Genomic DNA, 17,866 nt, shown 5'->3' with positions numbered 1-17,866 from the left:
CCTGAACGAACAACACCAAGACAGCACAGTGATGACGCCTGGCCATCTCCCACACAGTGATGACGCCTGGCCATCTCCCACACGCCTGAACGAACAACACCAAGCCAGCACAGTGATGACGCCTGGCCATCTCCCACACGCCTGAACGAACAACACCAGCACAGTGATGACGCCTGGCCATCTCCCACACAGTGATGACGCCTGGCCATCTCCCACACGCCTTAACGAACAACACCACGCTTCGCTTTTTTATTTTGGTGTCCAAGGCTAAAAGGAAACAAGCATTTTGGTCAAAGTTAAAACATGATTTTTTTATTTGCCTCAGGAGCCTAAAATAAAAGTTGGCCAGTGAGCTAAATGCAAACTGTAATTAGTTGGGATGATATAGTAGCAGGAATTATATGTTAAATATGTTGAACAGAGATGTTTTCTGTGATGTTTTCTAGCTCGGCTGTTAGGTGTTTCGTGGTACAAAATGGAACGAGCGGGTCCATTCCCAAAGTCAAATTTGTACTTTTTATATCTTGTTATTTTAGTGGTTCCTAAAGTGGGGTCTGGGGACCCCCAGGGGTCCTTGAGGGAGTTCCAGGGGGTCCCCAGCTGAAACCATTTTGGTTCCATTTGTACACTCTCTGAGTTACAGACCCATAAGGGTCCATTTGGTTCCAAACTATCATTTAGCTGGGTCCCCCCTGGAACTCCCTCAAGTACCCCTGGGGGTCCCCGGACCCCACTTTGGGAACCACTGGCCTAAGTGTACAAATGGAACAGAATGGAACCCTAACGGGTCCATTTGGTTCCATTTGTACACTCAGAATAAATTAACATTGATTGTACAATACAAATTGGGGAAATGCCATTAAATGGGGGTTTGGGCATGTCAAACTGGGGGTCCTTGAAATTAAACGGGTTGAGAATCACTGCCAGAGCCGTAAAAATCTTCTCTTATGGGGGGGTCCTTCAAATGAGGGTACACAGGCTAATTAGTGTCAATTTGGGGGTCCTTGGCATGAAAAGGTTTGGGAACGACTGTGTTATATCAATAATATCAATAATGTAATCCACCACTTGAGCCTATGAGGGAGGGAGAAGAGAGCTACATGGAGGAGAAGGAGCTGGAGCAAAGGGGCTTTTTGTGAAGCGTTTGAAGAGACTGGAAACAAAATGATATCTTCAGGTTTAAATGCACCTTAACACATTTCCCCGAGGATGCTTTTCCGGCAGATTGTTTTTGCTCACTTACACACCTCGTCCTGGGGTGAACCCACCCCCACAAACATTCTCTTAATTAAGTCTTTGCCGAACAAATTTGCGAAACGATTTAAGTCGTCAAACGAGGCATCATCTGAGGAAGCAGAATACGGCATGCAGTGCAGGGTACAAATGGAGTCTTTTATATGCTCTCGCTAACAACCATTTCCCCTTAACCCAATTAGACCTGACGTCGAAAAATTTAAAAAAAAGTCTTCTAAATACTGACAGTTTTCTGGAAAAAAATGTGTCAGTGGTTCTCAAACATATTCATGTCAAGGACCCCAAATATATATATGACATTGGCCGCCGCCCCCCATCTGAAAATATGTTGTTCCAGGGACCCTCCCATGCAGTAAAAATCAAAAATAGCAGATCTACAAGTTCATAGCGCGGCACTCGGTGCCGCGCTATGAATTTAGCTATTTTTCAATAGCTAAATTATAACTTAATGCTTAAAACACCAAAAGGGGTTCCCGCCCAAAATGGGTTAACTCATTAAGACCTTAGGCTAGAAATGTCTTTTAAATCCTGACAGTTTTCTGAAAAGCCTACGATGCATGGTTCTCTCTTTCATGTCAAAGTCTGCCAAAATGATATGCATTTGGCTTGCGCAGCGCCCCCGCTACCTATACGCACTGCGAGTAGGGCAACACGCCGAGGGAGGGGGGGGGGGGGCGACCCTCATAATAACAAATTTCTCTGCGGCTCCGCCGCGTAATAGCGCACGTCCGCACGCCCATGTGTGCGTCCTCACGAATGGCAAAGTAGCCATAGTGTTGTTTTTGGCAGCACATTTCTATTTTAGTTTTAGTCATAGTCTCTTGATTAGTTTTCACCTAGTTTTAGTCACATTTTTTTGACCTGGTATGTGTTAGTGTTGGTTTAGTTTTAGTCGACTAAATGTCATGAGATTTTAGTCGATTAAATCTACAGGTGATTTAGTCGACTAAAATGTATTTTTATGATGCCGTCTTAATAACTATTTTTACACTTGCTGAAAATAGCAGATCTACAAGTGTAAAATGACTTATACTGGATCTCTTGTCCACTAGTCCCTTAATTCCTAACATTTTTGCCTAGTTTTTATTTGTCGACGAAATTGTCAGTATATTTAGTCTTAGTTTTAGTCATCATAGCTTAGTTTTAATTTAGTTTCCAATAGCTTTTGTCAGTGGAAAAAGGCAGTCGACGAGCATTTTTCGTCTTAGTTTTAGTCTGCGAAAACAACACTGGATAACAACACAGCGCTGTCGTCTGGAGGGGGGGGGGGGGGGGGGGGGGGGGGGGGGGCCCTGTGCATGGCTGCGGACCACCATCTCAAAATATTTCATTCCAGGGACCCATTCCCCCCCAGAAGCAAATATTTGAGTTCAAAATGTTCGCTTTAAAATAATACACTTGCTTTCCCGGTGTTAATGTGTTCATTTAGACCGCATTCTCTTCAGGCTCATCACTGAGTCTGAACCTCTTATTGGATCCCTTTCATATGACATTATGACATCACTGGGTCTGAACCTCTTATTGGATCCCTTTCATATGACATTATGACATCACTGAGTCTGAGCCTCTTATTGGATCCCTTTCATATGACATTATGACATCACTGAGTCTGAGCCTCTTATTGGATCCCTTTCATATGACATTATGACATCACTGAGTCTGAGCCTCTTATTGGATCCCTTTCATATGACATTATGACATCACTGAGTCTGAGCCTCTCATTGGATCCCTTTCATATGACATTATGACATCACTGGGTCTGAGCCTCTCATTGGATCCCTTTCATATGACATTATGACATCACTGGGTCTGAGCATCTTATTGGATCCCTTTCATATGACATTATGACATCACTGGGTCTGAGCCTCTTATTAGATCCCTTTCATATGACATTATGACATCACTGGGTCTGAGCCTCTTATTGGATCCCTTTCATATGACATTATGACATCACTGGGTCTGAGCCTCTTATTGGATCCCTTTCATATGACATTATGACATCACTGGGTCTGAGCCTCTTATTGGATCCCTTTCATATGACATTATGACATGGTGCACACACTCTCTCTGTTTCATTATGACATTATGACATGGTGCACACACTCTCTCTCTGTTTCATTATGACATGGTGCGCACACTCTCTCTCTGTTTCATTATGACATGGTGCGCACACTCTCTCTCTGTTTCATTATGACATGGTGCGCACACTCTCTCTCTGTTTCATTATGACATGGTGCACACACTCTCTCTCTCTGTTTCATTATGACATGGTGCACACACTCTCTCTGTTTCATTATGACATGGTGCACACACTCTCTCTCTGTTTCATTATGACATGGTGCGCACACTCTCTCTCTGTTTCATTATGACATGGTGCACACACTCTCTCTGTTTCATTATGACATGGTGCACACACTCTCTCTGTTTCATTATGACATGGTGCACACACTCTCTCTCTGTTTCATTATGACATGGTGCACACACTCTCTCTCTGTTTCATTATGACATGGTGCGCACACTCTCTCTCTGTTTCATTATGACATGGTTCATTTCATTTCATTTCATTTAATTTCATTTCATTTTGCACACACACACTCTCTCTCTGTTTCATTGACATGGTGCACACACACACACTCTCTCTGTTTCATTATGACATGGTGCACACACACACTCTCTCTCTGTTTCATTATGACATGGTGCACACACACACTCTCTCTCTGTTTCATTATGACATGGTGCACACACACACACACTCTCTCTCTGTTTCATTATGACATGGTGCACACACTCTCTCTCTGTTTCATTCCATCTACACTAAATGTGTGAGGGGTGCGTGATGCCGACCGTGAGTGGCCGACCGACCGCCCGACCGCCCGACCGCGGTCTGTTTTTGTTTCTCCACACTTCTGCTTCCACACACACTATTAAATCTTTAGAAGCCTTGCCAAAACGTACTCTGATATTTCTCTGCCCACGGCCAGACACTTTGATCTGAGAAGCGCGCGCGCGCACGCACGCATGCGCACACACGCACACGCACACACACACACACACACACACACACACACACACACACACACACACACACACACACACACACACACACACACTGCTGAGCATTGTCTTAAACTAACAGTATTGAACAGAGTAAGCAATATTGTATTTCGGTCCAGCGAGTTGATTAAGACTCTGGAATCGCTGTGTGCAAATTATGATTTGTGTGGCCGTTTGCTGCTAAGTTAGTGTGTAGTGCATGGAGGGACCAGGCCAAGTTTGTGTTGTTTATGTAAGCGGTGGATGTGAAGGCTCTGTTCTAAGTTAGTGTGTAGTGCATGGAGGGACCAGGCCAAGTTTGTGTTGTTTATGTAAGCGGTGGATGTGAAGGCTCTAGCTGTTCCGTCCCTGATCTGCCTCTCTGGTGGTCTTTAACTCATTCAGGACGGGAACCCCTTTTTGGTGTTTTAAGCATTATGCTATACTATACTATGCTATTGAAAAATAGCATAGTATAGCGTAAAAATAGCATAAAATAGGTCTGCTATTTTTTTTTAAATCGTGAAATGTGGCGCAAATCTTTGAATATTATATTCTTTCAGAGCGAACATTTTTAACTCAAATCTTTGCTTCTGGGGGGTCCCTGGAACAACATATTTTCCAGTTGGGGGTCGGTGGCCAACTACATGTGTGTTTTGGGGTCGTTCACATGAAAAATTGAGCACCACTGATATAGAAACATAGGTATTTCAGAAAACTGTCAGGATTTAGATGACTTTTTTCTTTTTTTTTATGTCCGGCCTAAATGGGGTGTTATCTTAGGACACTCTTAGGGTGGGACAGCGGGTAAAACACCAGTCCTGTAAAAAATGCCCCATCAAACTTTCAGATGCTGTTTTTCTCCCAGTGTGGAGGAAGAATGATTAGGATTTGTATTGTGATCTCTCGCCCTTGAAATATATAATCCTTGGTTTCTGTTGTGTTTGAACAATAATAGTAATTCAAAACAGTTGTCCTCAAAACCACACCTCCAGTCGCTGTCATAAGAACGGGAGGTGCGCTCATGAACACGGCAGCAGAGTTGTCCATGGCTGCACGCGCACCTGCAGTCCATCAAGTATAATTTATGCTTCGTCCCGTGATGGTGTCGCGCACGCAGACCTCTACGTTCACAACAGTCGTGTCTGCGATGCGATGTGAGCTTGTATATCAGCTGTTCTCTGTGCGCTTTGAAGTATAAATGTCTCCTAGGGTGCACCTCACTAGCCAACTCACAAGAGGAGGTTGAATGGACTGAAACCAGCGCTCCCCAAAACAACAGGTTTTGAGATCTGTTGGGAATTGATTACATGAAACAGTCACCCGTGCGCCCAGTCCCAATGTTTGTAAACAAATAATTGGTCTATACCATTTCTACATGAGAACCACTAGTACCAGTTGGACTCCTAATGTGCCACAGTGTCCTAGTAAATCGGTGTCATACATGTCCTGAAGGAAACCTGGAGACTTGACATGCAGTAATTGGGTCTAATGATCAAAATACATGTGTCCGTGTACAGACATGTTGATGGTAGGTCCACAATGGAAACTAGCTGGTACAGTAGATCAGGGGTTCTCAACGTTTTTGGCCGGGGACCCCCGGAAATGCTTTGGCAATGTCTCGGGACCCCCGCCCCGCCCCCTCCCGACCCCCAATATAAATTGACTGCTACAATAACCATAACCCATTTTGGGCGGGAACCCCTTTTGGTGTTTTAAGCATTATGTTATATTTTAGCTATTGAAAAATAGCAGATCTACAAGCTCATAGCGCGCCACCGAGTGGCGCGCTACGAGCTTGTAGGTCTGCTATTTTTGAAAAATCGTGAAAATAAAATAAAAACCCCCCCTTTTTTTTTTTTTTTTATAATTTGGGGACCCCCTAAAATAATTTGGCGACCCCCCGAGGGGTCGCGACCCATGGGTTGAGAACCCCTGCAGTAGATCAGCATTTCTTTTTTTGCTATAGTTTTGAAGAATTGTGACCATTTGCCGTACAGCGTCGTTATATGTCGGTCAATTATTTCTCTCCTTCACTAATACCGATTGGTAATGTATTTCACATAAAAGTAAAGGAAATACAAAAGACAGCTAGAAAGAAAAGATATTGTGATGAAATGTTGTTTTCCCTATAGTACTAATTAACTAAGATGTCCGTCCAAATGTAGGTCCACTTGGTTCTGTTTGCACCCTCTCAGGTCCCATTTCCACCAAAAAAACGTTGGTTCTAGAACTGGTTCCGTTCTAGATTCTCGGTACCCATTGGTGCTTTCACGGGAGCGGCAGCCATTTTGTTTTGGTTCCAGTTCCGAACCAACTGGATTCTGAACCAATTCATCTTCAGTGGAAACGCTCTGAACTGGTTCAATAATATTAGGCAGGGGGAAAAAAGAACGGAGCCGGTTCCACCCCGGTGGAAAAGGGACCTGTACAGAGCAAGGCCCCAGTGAGGCTCTCCAACGTTGAAGCACTCGGCCCTAGTGGTAAGAGGAGGGACTGCAGGCGGACCTGTAAAGTTATGACGAGGAAACCCGTGCAGCTGGGCTTTAACGTTGAGTGCGTTTGCACTTCCGCATTTTGGGCACCACATTTTGGTTCAGTCTCTATCCTTTTAATACTCTATATGGTACAGAGTTACAGACCTGCAAAGGGTCCATCTGGAGCCCCCTACCGGGCCCCGAACCGGACGTTGAGAAGCGGTGTACTTACATTGTTGTTGCCGTGGTCTGGCAGGTGGTTGTTGCCTAGCTCGTCGCCCTGGACCAATGGGGAGGGCCGGGGGGACGGAGGGGGCGTGTTCTCCACGGCCTGAGGGCCAGGGTTGCCCATGGAGCTGATTGAGTTACCTGTGGGCACGCGGACGCACACACACGCACGCACGCACACACACACGCACGCACGCACGCACGCACGCACGCACGCACGCACGCACGCACGCACGCACGCACGCACGCACGCACGCACGCACCCACGCACCCACACGCACACACACAGTGTAACTTTGTGAGCGCAGTCCCAGTAGTTTGAGTTTGTAGTTCAGTCATTGAGTTGTTTTTTGAGTTTTGCACCTATAGGACCTTGGGTTTATAAACCCCTGGCCGTAATGCTTATGCCACACTGGCATGGAAGATGCAAGTGAGAACCAAATAACGTAAACCCCAGCATCCGTATTACCGGGAAGACTTTCACAGGAAAACAGCAGATCGACAAGCTCACGGCTAAGGACCTAAGCCTCTGGTGGAGGCTTAGCCCCCCCTAGGCCCTCTCCCCTATGCACCCCCTCCCCACAAACCCAATTGACTGACTTCTATGTAAACCAAACTTCATTAGCCCCCAATCTAAATAACCAGCCCCCCCCCCCCCCCCCCCCCCCCCAGTCACAAATTTCTGGAGCCCGTCGCTGCACTAAACCACACTGGTTTGAGTGGTTATTTAACCTTGTGGAATTTAGATGGGACGGTGAAAATGTGCCTCACGGTGGTCTGGATGCCCAAACCTTGTGCTTTACGATCCACTGACATACAGTACTGTAGTTCTCATCCTGCAACATCAAAGCCTTTTGTCTTGACGAGACGGCCTGACCTGATCTACAAGCTCATCTAACAGCGCAATTGCAAAACCGGCTATTTCTGAAGTGCGACGACGGCGCACGGCGCACGAAGAAAGAATACTATATCAAGCTCTTGTTGGTGTTAAAGCTATCGCGAACGGACGTCCTCACAAGTATAGTGACACAACAGTGCATGGACTCGTGCATGCGTGCGTGTGTGTGTGTGTGTGTGTGCCCTCGCGTGCATGGGCGTTGCGGCTTGGCAGCTTTATTGCCGTGGCCGTCAGTGCATTGATGAATCACCCGGCTTTATGGGGACGACTATTGATGGATCGATCCAACATGCAAGACGACAACCACAGTCTCCACGTGGAATCGACAGCCGTATCGGCCCCGATGCGCCGGCGGCGCTTTTGATTGACTGGCAGGTGTTGTACTGGGGGGGGGGGGGGACCTTGTTCCTATACCGCGGACACGTGAGGATTCTCACACCACTGGCCAGGGGTCAACGCCTCGGCTGTACTGTACTTAAAGGGGAAAACCACCCATTTTCAACATTTTACTATGTCATTAATATATATAATATATATAAATGAGTGGAATGCCCCTTTAAGGGTTTTTTTTTCCTTTATTTTTTAACTTTACTGGACCAATTTTCAATACTCTGATTTCAATAATCTGCTCAGCTCAAAAGGCAAATATTGTACTACAATTATTTGAAAACCTTAGTTACTCGAATTTCATTAATATCACAAAACCACTTCGGACCTATATATTAGCAAATTTGAATATAGCCGATTTACAAGCTCACCGCTTGTGTATATATATATATATATATATATATATATACTCAAGTACATTTTGAATAACAAACATACTTGTACAAACTTGTACTTGTATTTCTACAATAAGGTATATTGATACAGTACCTTTACGTAAATACGAAATTTGAGTGCACTGCGTCCAGCTGGCTTCCGACTCACAGAAGTTCATTCTCCGAACAGTAAAAGCCTTTGTTTTAAGTTTTATTTTTCAGCCCTCGAGGTTGCGTTAGGTTAGCTTATTTTCATTTTCATTACACTTAGATTTTCTTTGTAACCTTTTACTATATTTTAGATTACATGAAAAAGCCATTTTTCTGAAACAGACCGCAGCCGCAGAGGCCGTGCGTTTGGGGTGCGTTGGGCTGAAGTGCACTTCTCAGATATATGTACAGAAGCTCAACGATCTGCTCTATGGTCAAATGCACTTCCTAATGCAATTATTTCATTGGGAGCTCCGCCAACAGCTACACAACTCTGACTTGTAAGCTGTTCATGCTCAGAGAAGGTGCAGTGTGCTGAGCGAAGAAAGAAAATGAAATGTTAAAAGATAGGTAGGCAGAGCCATAGAGTAAAGATGAGTTACGACAACTCTGTTCACTTCATGGGGCTTCAGTCCAATGGCAGCTCTTCTACATTGTCACTTGCGAAGTGACAATGTCCTGGAACGGAAGTTGGCAGAAATGCATTGGACTCAGGGCAGGCAACAGCCCAGCTTTAATGATCTTAAATCCCTTTATTTTAGATAGTTTTTTTTAGTAATTGACACTACAACATAAACATTACATGCAGTCACTGTAAGGTCACTGTACAATACTTTAAAACAGTTGTCATGTTGCACACATTGTTGAAAACATTGTTGAAAACATTGTTGAAAACAATGAAAACAATGTACTCTCCAGACTGCATGAACAGTGTGTGTGTGTGTGTGTGTGTGTGTGTGTGTGTGTGTGTGTGTGTGCGTGTGTGACCGTGTGACCGTGTGTGTGTGCGTGTGACCGTGTGTGTGTGCGTGTGACCGTGTGTGTGACCGTGTGTGTGCGTGTGTGCGTGCGTGCGTGCGTGCGTGCGTGCGTGCGTGCGTGCGTGCGTGCGTGCGTGCGTGCGTGCGTGCGTGCGTGCGTGCGGTCATACTCACTCAGGCAGGGGTTGTGTGTGAACATGCGCTGCAGTCTCAGACAGTCCTGCCACTGGTTGCCGCTGCCCTCGCAGTTACACCACAGCGCCACGTCCGCGGAGGCGTTACTGACGTAGTTGGGGGTCATGGTGGTGCCTGCAGGGGTCAAAGGTCAAAGGGTTGACATCACAGTAACGTCAACTGGTCGGGGGCTGTTCAAGGGCTTGTCGTTGAAAAAGACACAGAGCCACGGGGTCTATTCTTAAACCATGCAGGACGGGAACCCCTTTTGGTGTTTTAATAAGCATTGTTTTAAACTTTAGCTGTTTAAAAATAGCAGATCTACAAGCTCATAGCGCGGCACTCGGTGCCGTGCTATGAGCTTGTAGATCTGATCGTTTTTAACTCAAATATTCTGGGGGAAACATATTTTCAGATGGGGGTCGGCGGCCAATTACGTATACAATTTTTGGGGGTCCTTGACATGAAAATGATTGAGAACCACTGACATAGAAACATGATTTATTTTTCTTCAGAAAACTGTCATGATTTCGAAGATATTTGTAGAATCTGGCCTCAGGTCTACATGGGTTGAAAAAGTCACAGGTCTATTCTTAGCACTGTGGTAGCCGGCTCTCAGGTGCATTGATTGATTGATTGATTGATTGATTGATTGATTGATTGATTGATTGATTGACTGACTGACATGTTTATTGACAATGTTTTACATGTACAGAACATGCACACAATTATACACCACCATCAAAAGGATAAATGCAAGAAAGCCACTGACGGCTAATTTCCATTGCAGTCCCTTAAAAATGAACCCAGTCAGTGTGTCCATGTGAGTGTTTTAGGAATGACTTAAATTATTATTATTATTCTGCATTTTCAATACTTTTACATCTGCTCAGCTCAAAAGGCAAATATTGTACTACAATTATTTGAAAACCTTAGTTACTCCTGACGTCCTTAGTTCTCCTGACTTCAATCTACTGCCAGTCTGTAGTAATCTGTAGTCTGTTTGATCAAAGTCAAAGTCGTACGAAATGTGTTCACCGCATTTGACCCATCTCTTGGAGCGGTGAGCCGCAGCCGTGCCACGCTCAGTTAACATTTGATTAGTTGATTTGACCCCCAATCCGACCCATGGATGCTGAATGCAAAGCAGGGAGGCATTGGGTCCCATTTGTACAGTCTTTGGTATGACATGAAAAATGTGCATCGACTACCTAAATTACGAAAACGAAAACTAAATTAAAACTAAGCTACTAAATATATTGACAATTTAATCAACAAATAAAAACTAGACTAAAATGTTAGGAAAGGATTAGTGGACAAGAGATCCAGTATAAGTCATTTTACACTTGATTGCAAGCTGAAAATAGCAGATCTACAAGCTCACAAGGAACGTGAGCTTGTTGATTGGCTATTTTTAGCAAGACAAAATACATTTTAGTCGACCAAATCAACTGTAGATTTAGTCGACTAAAATCTTATGACTTCTTCTTCTTTCGTGTAACGTCAGAGGTCCAACTCGGAGTCGTGGAGCCACGCCCGCAGAAGGGGAAGTTGAGCATCTCTTTGAGCAGCCTTGTTGTAGGGCTGGCGGGACTTGAGTCTGCTTGGAGGCGCTGGAGTTGTTGTGGTGTGGTGCAGGATGTGCCAGTCGTGCTTTTGTGCTTTCCTGGCCAGTACGAGGGTGGCAGCCTCCCGTCGGAGGCCGGCTGGTGCCATTCCCGCAAGGACTGTCAAGAGGGACACAGGGGTGGGCTTCAGGCATCCCGTAATGATTCCGAGGGCGTTGTTAATTGCCACGTCGACCTTTCTCGCATGAGGGCTTCTGCTCCAGACTGGGGCGCAGTATTCCGCTGCAGAGATCAAAGACCAGGGCTTGGGTGGATACACTCAGCGTCTTAGCAGAGGCTCCCCAGGTTGTTCCAGCGAGTCCTGGAAGCCGTTCTCGATGTCTTGAGAAAGTAGTGTTACCTGGTCTGCCACCACCGGCTCAATGCGGCTATGGATCATCCTCTCCAAGATCTTAAATGGGACACTGAGCAGTGAGATGGGCCTGTATGACTTGGGGTCTTCCGCATCTTTATTTGGCTTTGGCAGAGCTATCACGGAGGCACGGCGCCAACTCTTTGGGAGCCTTAGCTTCCGGTAGCATGCTGTGAAGAAAGAACGAAGCCAGCCAGATGTTGTTGTGCTCTGGTGGATGACGAACTCCGGATGGATGTTGTCGACGGCCCGGAGATTTGCCCGGCTTGAGCTTGGTCATGGCCTCACCGAGTTCCTCTGCTGTAAATATAGTGGCCCTCTGGAGTGAGTGTGGAACTATAATGGCCCTCTGGAGTAAGTGTGGAACTATAGTGGCCCTCTGGAGTGAGTGTGGAACTATAGTGGCCCTCTGGAGTGAGTGTGGAACTATAGTGGCCCTCTGGAGTGAGTGTGGAACTAGAGTGGCCCTCTGGAGTGAGTGTGGAACTATAGTGGCCCTCTGGAGTGAGTGTGGAACTATAGTGGCCCTCTGGAGTGAGTGTGGAACTATAGTGGCCCTCTGTAGTGAGTGTGGAACTATAGTGGCCCTCTGGAGTGAGTGTGGAACTATAGTGGCCCTCTGTCTGGAGTGAGTGTGGAACTATAGTGGCCCTCTGTCTGGAGTGAGTGTGGAACTATAGTGGCCCTCTGGAGTGAGTGCGATGAGTCCAGCGTAGGCCTGCAGACAGAGCCCTGTGGTGTCCCTCAGACCCCCTCCTACTCTACTCTACTACCCCCGTCCTCTACTCACCGATGAGTCCAGCGTAGGCCCGCAGACAGAGCCCTGCGGTGTCCCTCAGACAGCCGGAGGGGGACATGAGAGACGGCTGACAGTTGTGGAGGAAATCAGCCAGCCTGGACCTGCCCGGGAAAAAAATAAAAATAAATCTTAATGCAGAGCGACTTACAGTAACAGTGACTTACAGTAAGCAAGGTCAACACATAGTCACATACATGATCAAATGCTGCTGAAATGCATCGAGACAGTGCAGTGCCTCAGTGATCTAAATGCATCGAGACAGTGCAGTGCCTCAGTGATCTAAATGCATAGAGACAGTGCAGTGCCTCAGTGATCTAAATGCATCGAGACAGTGCAGTGCCTCAGTGATCTAAATGCATCGAGACAGTGCAGTGCCTCAGTGATCTAAATGCATAGAGACAGTGCAGTGCCTCAGTGATCTAAATGCATCGAGACAGTGCAGTGCCTCAGTGATCTAAATGCATCGAGACAGTGCAGTGCCTCAGTGATCTAAATGCATAGAGACAGTGCAGTGCCTCAGTGATCTAAATGCATAGAGACAGTGCAGTGCCTCAGTGATCTAAATGCATCGAGACAGTGCAGTGCCTCAGTGATCCTCTAGGATCATATGTAAACCAAGTAGCTATAGCATCTGCCAACAATATAATAGCAATAAATAAATAATATGTACATTGAAACCACACATGTAAAGCGTCTGAGTACTATGAAAGGCGCTAGACCTGACGTCGAAATAAAAAAAGAAGTCTTCTGAAAGATATTATATTCAAAGATTTGTGCCGCATTTTCGTGATTTTTCAAAAAATAGCAGATCTACAAGCTCATAGCGCGCCACTCGGTGGCGCGCTATGAGCTTGTAGATCTGCTATTTTTCAATAGCTAAAGTATAACATAATGCTTGGTTAAAACACCAAAAGGGGTTCCCGCCCAGAATGGGTTAACAGTAAGACGGCTGAGGGCGAGAAGCGAGGTCGCGTGCACGCCTGGGTGACTGCTGGGCGAGTGCTGGGGCTTTGGCATGGGGGGGTCAGATCAACATATGGAATGATTTCTGTACTGGCCATATATGGAGCGTGTGTCTTGAATGTACATGGGGTTTGATGTGTGTGTGCGTGTTGGGGGGTGGGGGGTTATTTTGGTAAACTAGATTAGAAGACTGATCTAGGTCCAGTAATAAATCTTTTATGGTGGTGGTTTAGATAGAAGGAGGACATGGAGTTACACTTTTTTGATGTCTGGTGATGGTATAGGCCGGGCATTCCATATTTTGGTGGCATAACAGTATGGATTCATCCCCATGTTTGTGCCGAATCTGGGCGGGAATGAGATCAGTGGAGCTCCCTCTGGTGTTGTGCCCGTGGGTGGACGCCTCTCGCTCTTTAGAAGTGCTTTGACAGATGCGTGGGCGTTGCATGGTCCCTCGAGCATCTCCACAGCCAGGCCCGTTCAATTGTTCAATCAAACGCAACATTTAATACACATCACATGACATCAAAAAGACTGGACAGGAGGGGGTGTGTGTGTGTGTGTGTGTGTGTGTGTGTGTGTGTGTGTGTGTGTGTGTGTGTGTGTGTGTGTGTGTGTGTGTGTGTGTGTGTGTGTGTGTGTGTGTGTGTTCCTGCGTCGAGTGATCTTGGTACATAGAAATGGATTTATTGGAGATTCTGACTTTCAAATGTACATAAATGTTGTTTTGATTGTATAATATTGTTCCACGTTTTGCTTTGTCAATGTACACATATGTTTTCTCATTGAAATTGAATTGTGTGCGTTGCATACAAACATCAATCAGTCTAACCTGCCTAGTGTGGCTCTAGCCTGTGTCCCCTATAGTGCATTTTGCAGCCTGCAGGCGATCCTGCGATTTAAATGTGTATTTCTGCATTCATGTGACGTCACTCTGTCTCTGACATCGACACTATATTCAAGCTGCAGGAGAGACGTGATCCGTAGCGTCACTGCTCCGTTCAACTGACCAGAATGTCACGACCTGCGTCTGCTCACAGCTCAACGTTTGCAGTCTACCACTGACAGCCAGCGTTGTGTCAGGTGCTAGGGGGGGGGGGGGGGGGGGCAGTGGCTCAGGGGTGGAGTAGCCAGTAGAACAGCTGGATGGAAACCGCAAGGTTCCCAGTTCGATCCCAGGCTCCCCCAGAGTTAGTGTCGAAGCGTCCTTGATCAAGACTCTGAACCCGAGGCGGGGTTGGCGAAAGGGCCTTTTTGTGTTGAGTTTGCGTGTTCTCCCCGTGTCCCCTAGGGTAGGTACCCGCACACAAAAACATGCAGTAATCCTGGTGTCTAAACTACCTCCCCCTGGCCAGCCGGGGCGCCTGATGGAGGGGAAAAGGAACTGGTTGGAATAACGTGTTCCTTCCACGCGTGCTATGTCCAACCGGGGAAACTCCCCTCTATCAGGTGATAAGAAGCAGCTTGGACTCTGCATGCATTGAAGGCAGCATGAGGTCAATCCAGTGCTCTCCCCAGGTTGGCAGAGGGAGTGTAGTAGTAGTAAGTAGCCTTGCCGAGCCATGAGGCCCATAGGGCAGGAGCCTATCTCCTGTTTCTGTAGCGTGAGGCAGCTTGATGTACAAGTACACCCCCTGGACATGACGCTAGTATGTCGCAGGGACTTAACCCCAATCCAACCCTTGATGCTGAGTGTCAAGCAGGGAGGCATTGGGTCCCATTTTTAGAGGGAGTGTAGCGCCCAGGATTAGATAATTGACACTGGGTGAAAAAAATGGGTTACAAAAAAAAATACCCCTAATTGCTGCCGATGTGCAGGCCTTGCATGGTTTTGTCCGCCACCGTACTGTGAGAATGTACTGTAATGCACGATCTATGTAAAGTGCCTTGGATAAAAGCGCTTTATAAATGCACCATTTACCATTTAGAATGTCCTGCGGGGCCACTTGATCTGTCGTCTCCCCATCTAGTCACACTGAATACCTCCAGTTCAGACCACCCTCCGTCATTCACGAGCAGAACAATCTGCTCGAGAGTCTGTGTAGGGAGGCTCAAACTGTGTTGTACACAGACAACTCTAATCCGTGTTCTCTCTGAATCCCTCTGTTCTCTAATCCGTGTTCTCTCTGAATCCCTCTGTTCTCTAATCCGTGTTCTCTCTGAATCCCTCTGTTCTCTAATCCGTGTTCTCTCTGAATCCCTCTGTTCTCTGATCCGTGTTCTCTCTGAATCCCTCTGTTCTCTGATCTGTGTTCTCTCTGAATCCCTCTGTTCTCTGATCCGTGTTCTCTCTGAATCCCTCTGTTCTCTGATCTGTGTTCTCTCTGAATCCCTCTGTTCTCTGATCCGTGTTCTCTCTGAATCCCTCTGTTCTCTAATCCGTGTTCTCTCTGAATCCCTCTGTTCTCTGATCCGTGTTCTCTCTGAATCCCTCTGTTCTCTGATCCGTGTTCTCTCTGAATCCCTCTGTTCTCTAATCCGTGTTCACTGACTTTAGAACCTGCCTTCTCTCACTCTCTTCCCGTGTTCTCTGACTCTAACCAGTTTTTTTCTGTTTTTATTTTTATTTTATTGGATGCAATTGTGAACTAGGATAATATAATCCATTTGGCCAATCATACGGTTCGCTGCAGCTCAACAGACAGACAGTGTGAGCGGTGTGGTCAGGAGATGAAACCGTCGTTTCGAGGAAGCAATCCGATTCGTTGAAATAGCCATCTAGCCGTGCTTGTTTGAGCACGATGGAAACGCCTAATGAAAATATTAGGCTCTCCCAGAGCAGGGCCGGTGGGGGGTGGCTAAGCTGGTGGTTTTTCACGGGACATTTTCATATCCTGGGAGGTCCACAGGACAATGGCGACCGTGCATTTTGGACAGCCACCAGCAACAGCAACCTTTCTTCTATGGATAAAGACCAGCCAGGGATGGAGAGTTCTGTACTGGCACTCTGGCAGTGTCCTGGTCAACTCCAATTATTGTTCCCTGACTCTCTTTAAACGTGTGTTCCTCTGGGGTCCACTGATCTCACCTGCACAGGTCGTCCCGTCGACAGAAGCTCTGCAGGTGCAGACAGTTGGGCTGCGGGGGGCCGTCCCTCTCCTGGTAGGAGCACGAGGGCACGATGGTCTTGCGCCGGCGCTCGCCGCACAGCGGCTCGCTGCACGGGCAGAAGAGCACGCCCAGGCTGTACTCCTCGGGCACGCGCTCCAGGAAGCGCCGCAGCGTGCGGTGGCACTTCTGGCGGTTGCAGCGCTCGGAGCCCGGCGCGCGCTTGGTGCACGCCAGCACGTACTCGGAGCGGAGGGAGCCGCACTTCTCGTACAGGCCGCAGTCCTGTGCCGCCTTCAGGCACTGGTTCTGACCGTCCAGTGGCAGAGAGGAGGAGGAGGCTGAGGGTTGGGGAGGAGGAGACAACGAGAGAGGGTTAGTTAGCCAGTTAGTTTACCAGCCGCTGTGTAAGAAACAGCTGGTCAATGTTCTCTCTGTGTTGCTTTCACGCCCACTTGCTGTAGTTGAGACCTATGTTTCTTTGTCATTGGCTGTACTGACAACCTATCGCCCTGATTGGCTGCCTCGTCTCTAGGCAACCACACACTTTTTGCCTCTAGCCGACCTCTCAGCCATGGGATGTAAGGCAGCAGCTGGTAATTAATTGATGTCAACAATTTGTGTTTACCTAGAGTAAGTAAAAGTATCAATACTTTTGAAAGTATCAGTACTTTGCTACAAGTATGGTTGTCTGATCCTATCGCGTGATTGGAAATCGTGATAGAAAAACGTGATTGGGACATCCCTAGTTACAAGTTAAAGTCTGCTATTCAAAATGTACTTTGTACGAATGTATTGGCATCAAAAGTACCAAGTAAAAGTACTCATTATGCAGAATGTCCCATTTCAAATGTTCAATTGTATTAAAAATCTTTTGAAAATAGCAGATCTACAAACTCACAAGATTTGGTGCCCCCCTGGAATTAACGATAATATAGACCAGTGGTTCTCAAACTATTCCATGTCAAGGACCCCCAACGTTGATATGTTTGGCTGAGGACCCCCAACGTTGATATGTTTGGCTGCGGACCCTCATCTGAAAGTGGCGAGCCCGCACACATTTGGGTTGTTTAAAATAAAATGTTTAAAAAGCATTCCAATAGATTATTATTTTTTTAATAGCAGATCTACTAGATTTTCAAATAGCCAATTAATTACAGGGATAAAGTGGTAAAACTTTAACCCTATAATAAAACTGAGACATTTTCCCGGGGGGACCCCCTGGAACCTCCTCAAGGACCCTCGCCGGGGTCCCCGGACCCCACTTTGAGAACCGCGTG

General features: G+C 46.6%; 1 protein-coding gene across 1 annotated transcript in view; it reads right to left on the bottom strand.

Annotated features, from left to right (window-relative positions):
• The window catches only part of gfra3 (GDNF family receptor alpha 3), a 133,026-nt gene that overhangs the window by 9,596 nt on the left and 105,564 nt on the right, over positions 1–17,866 (bottom strand). Inside the window, exons 5-8 of the mRNA XM_079515495.1 lie at positions 16,567–16,927; positions 12,567–12,676; positions 9,797–9,931; positions 6,997–7,133 (exon numbers count right to left, since the gene is read on the bottom strand). Coding sequence (XP_079371621.1) covers positions 6,997–7,133; positions 9,797–9,931; positions 12,567–12,676; positions 16,567–16,927 — 743 coding nt within the window. The remainder of the gene's footprint in view (positions 1–6,996; positions 7,134–9,796; positions 9,932–12,566; positions 12,677–16,566; positions 16,928–17,866) is intronic.

Source organism: Electrona antarctica (assembly GCF_951216825.1).
Source record: "Electrona antarctica genome assembly, chromosome: 1".
NCBI lineage: Eukaryota > Metazoa > Chordata > Actinopteri > Myctophiformes > Myctophidae > Electrona > Electrona antarctica.
This window is presented reverse-complemented; position numbering and strand designations above follow the sequence as displayed.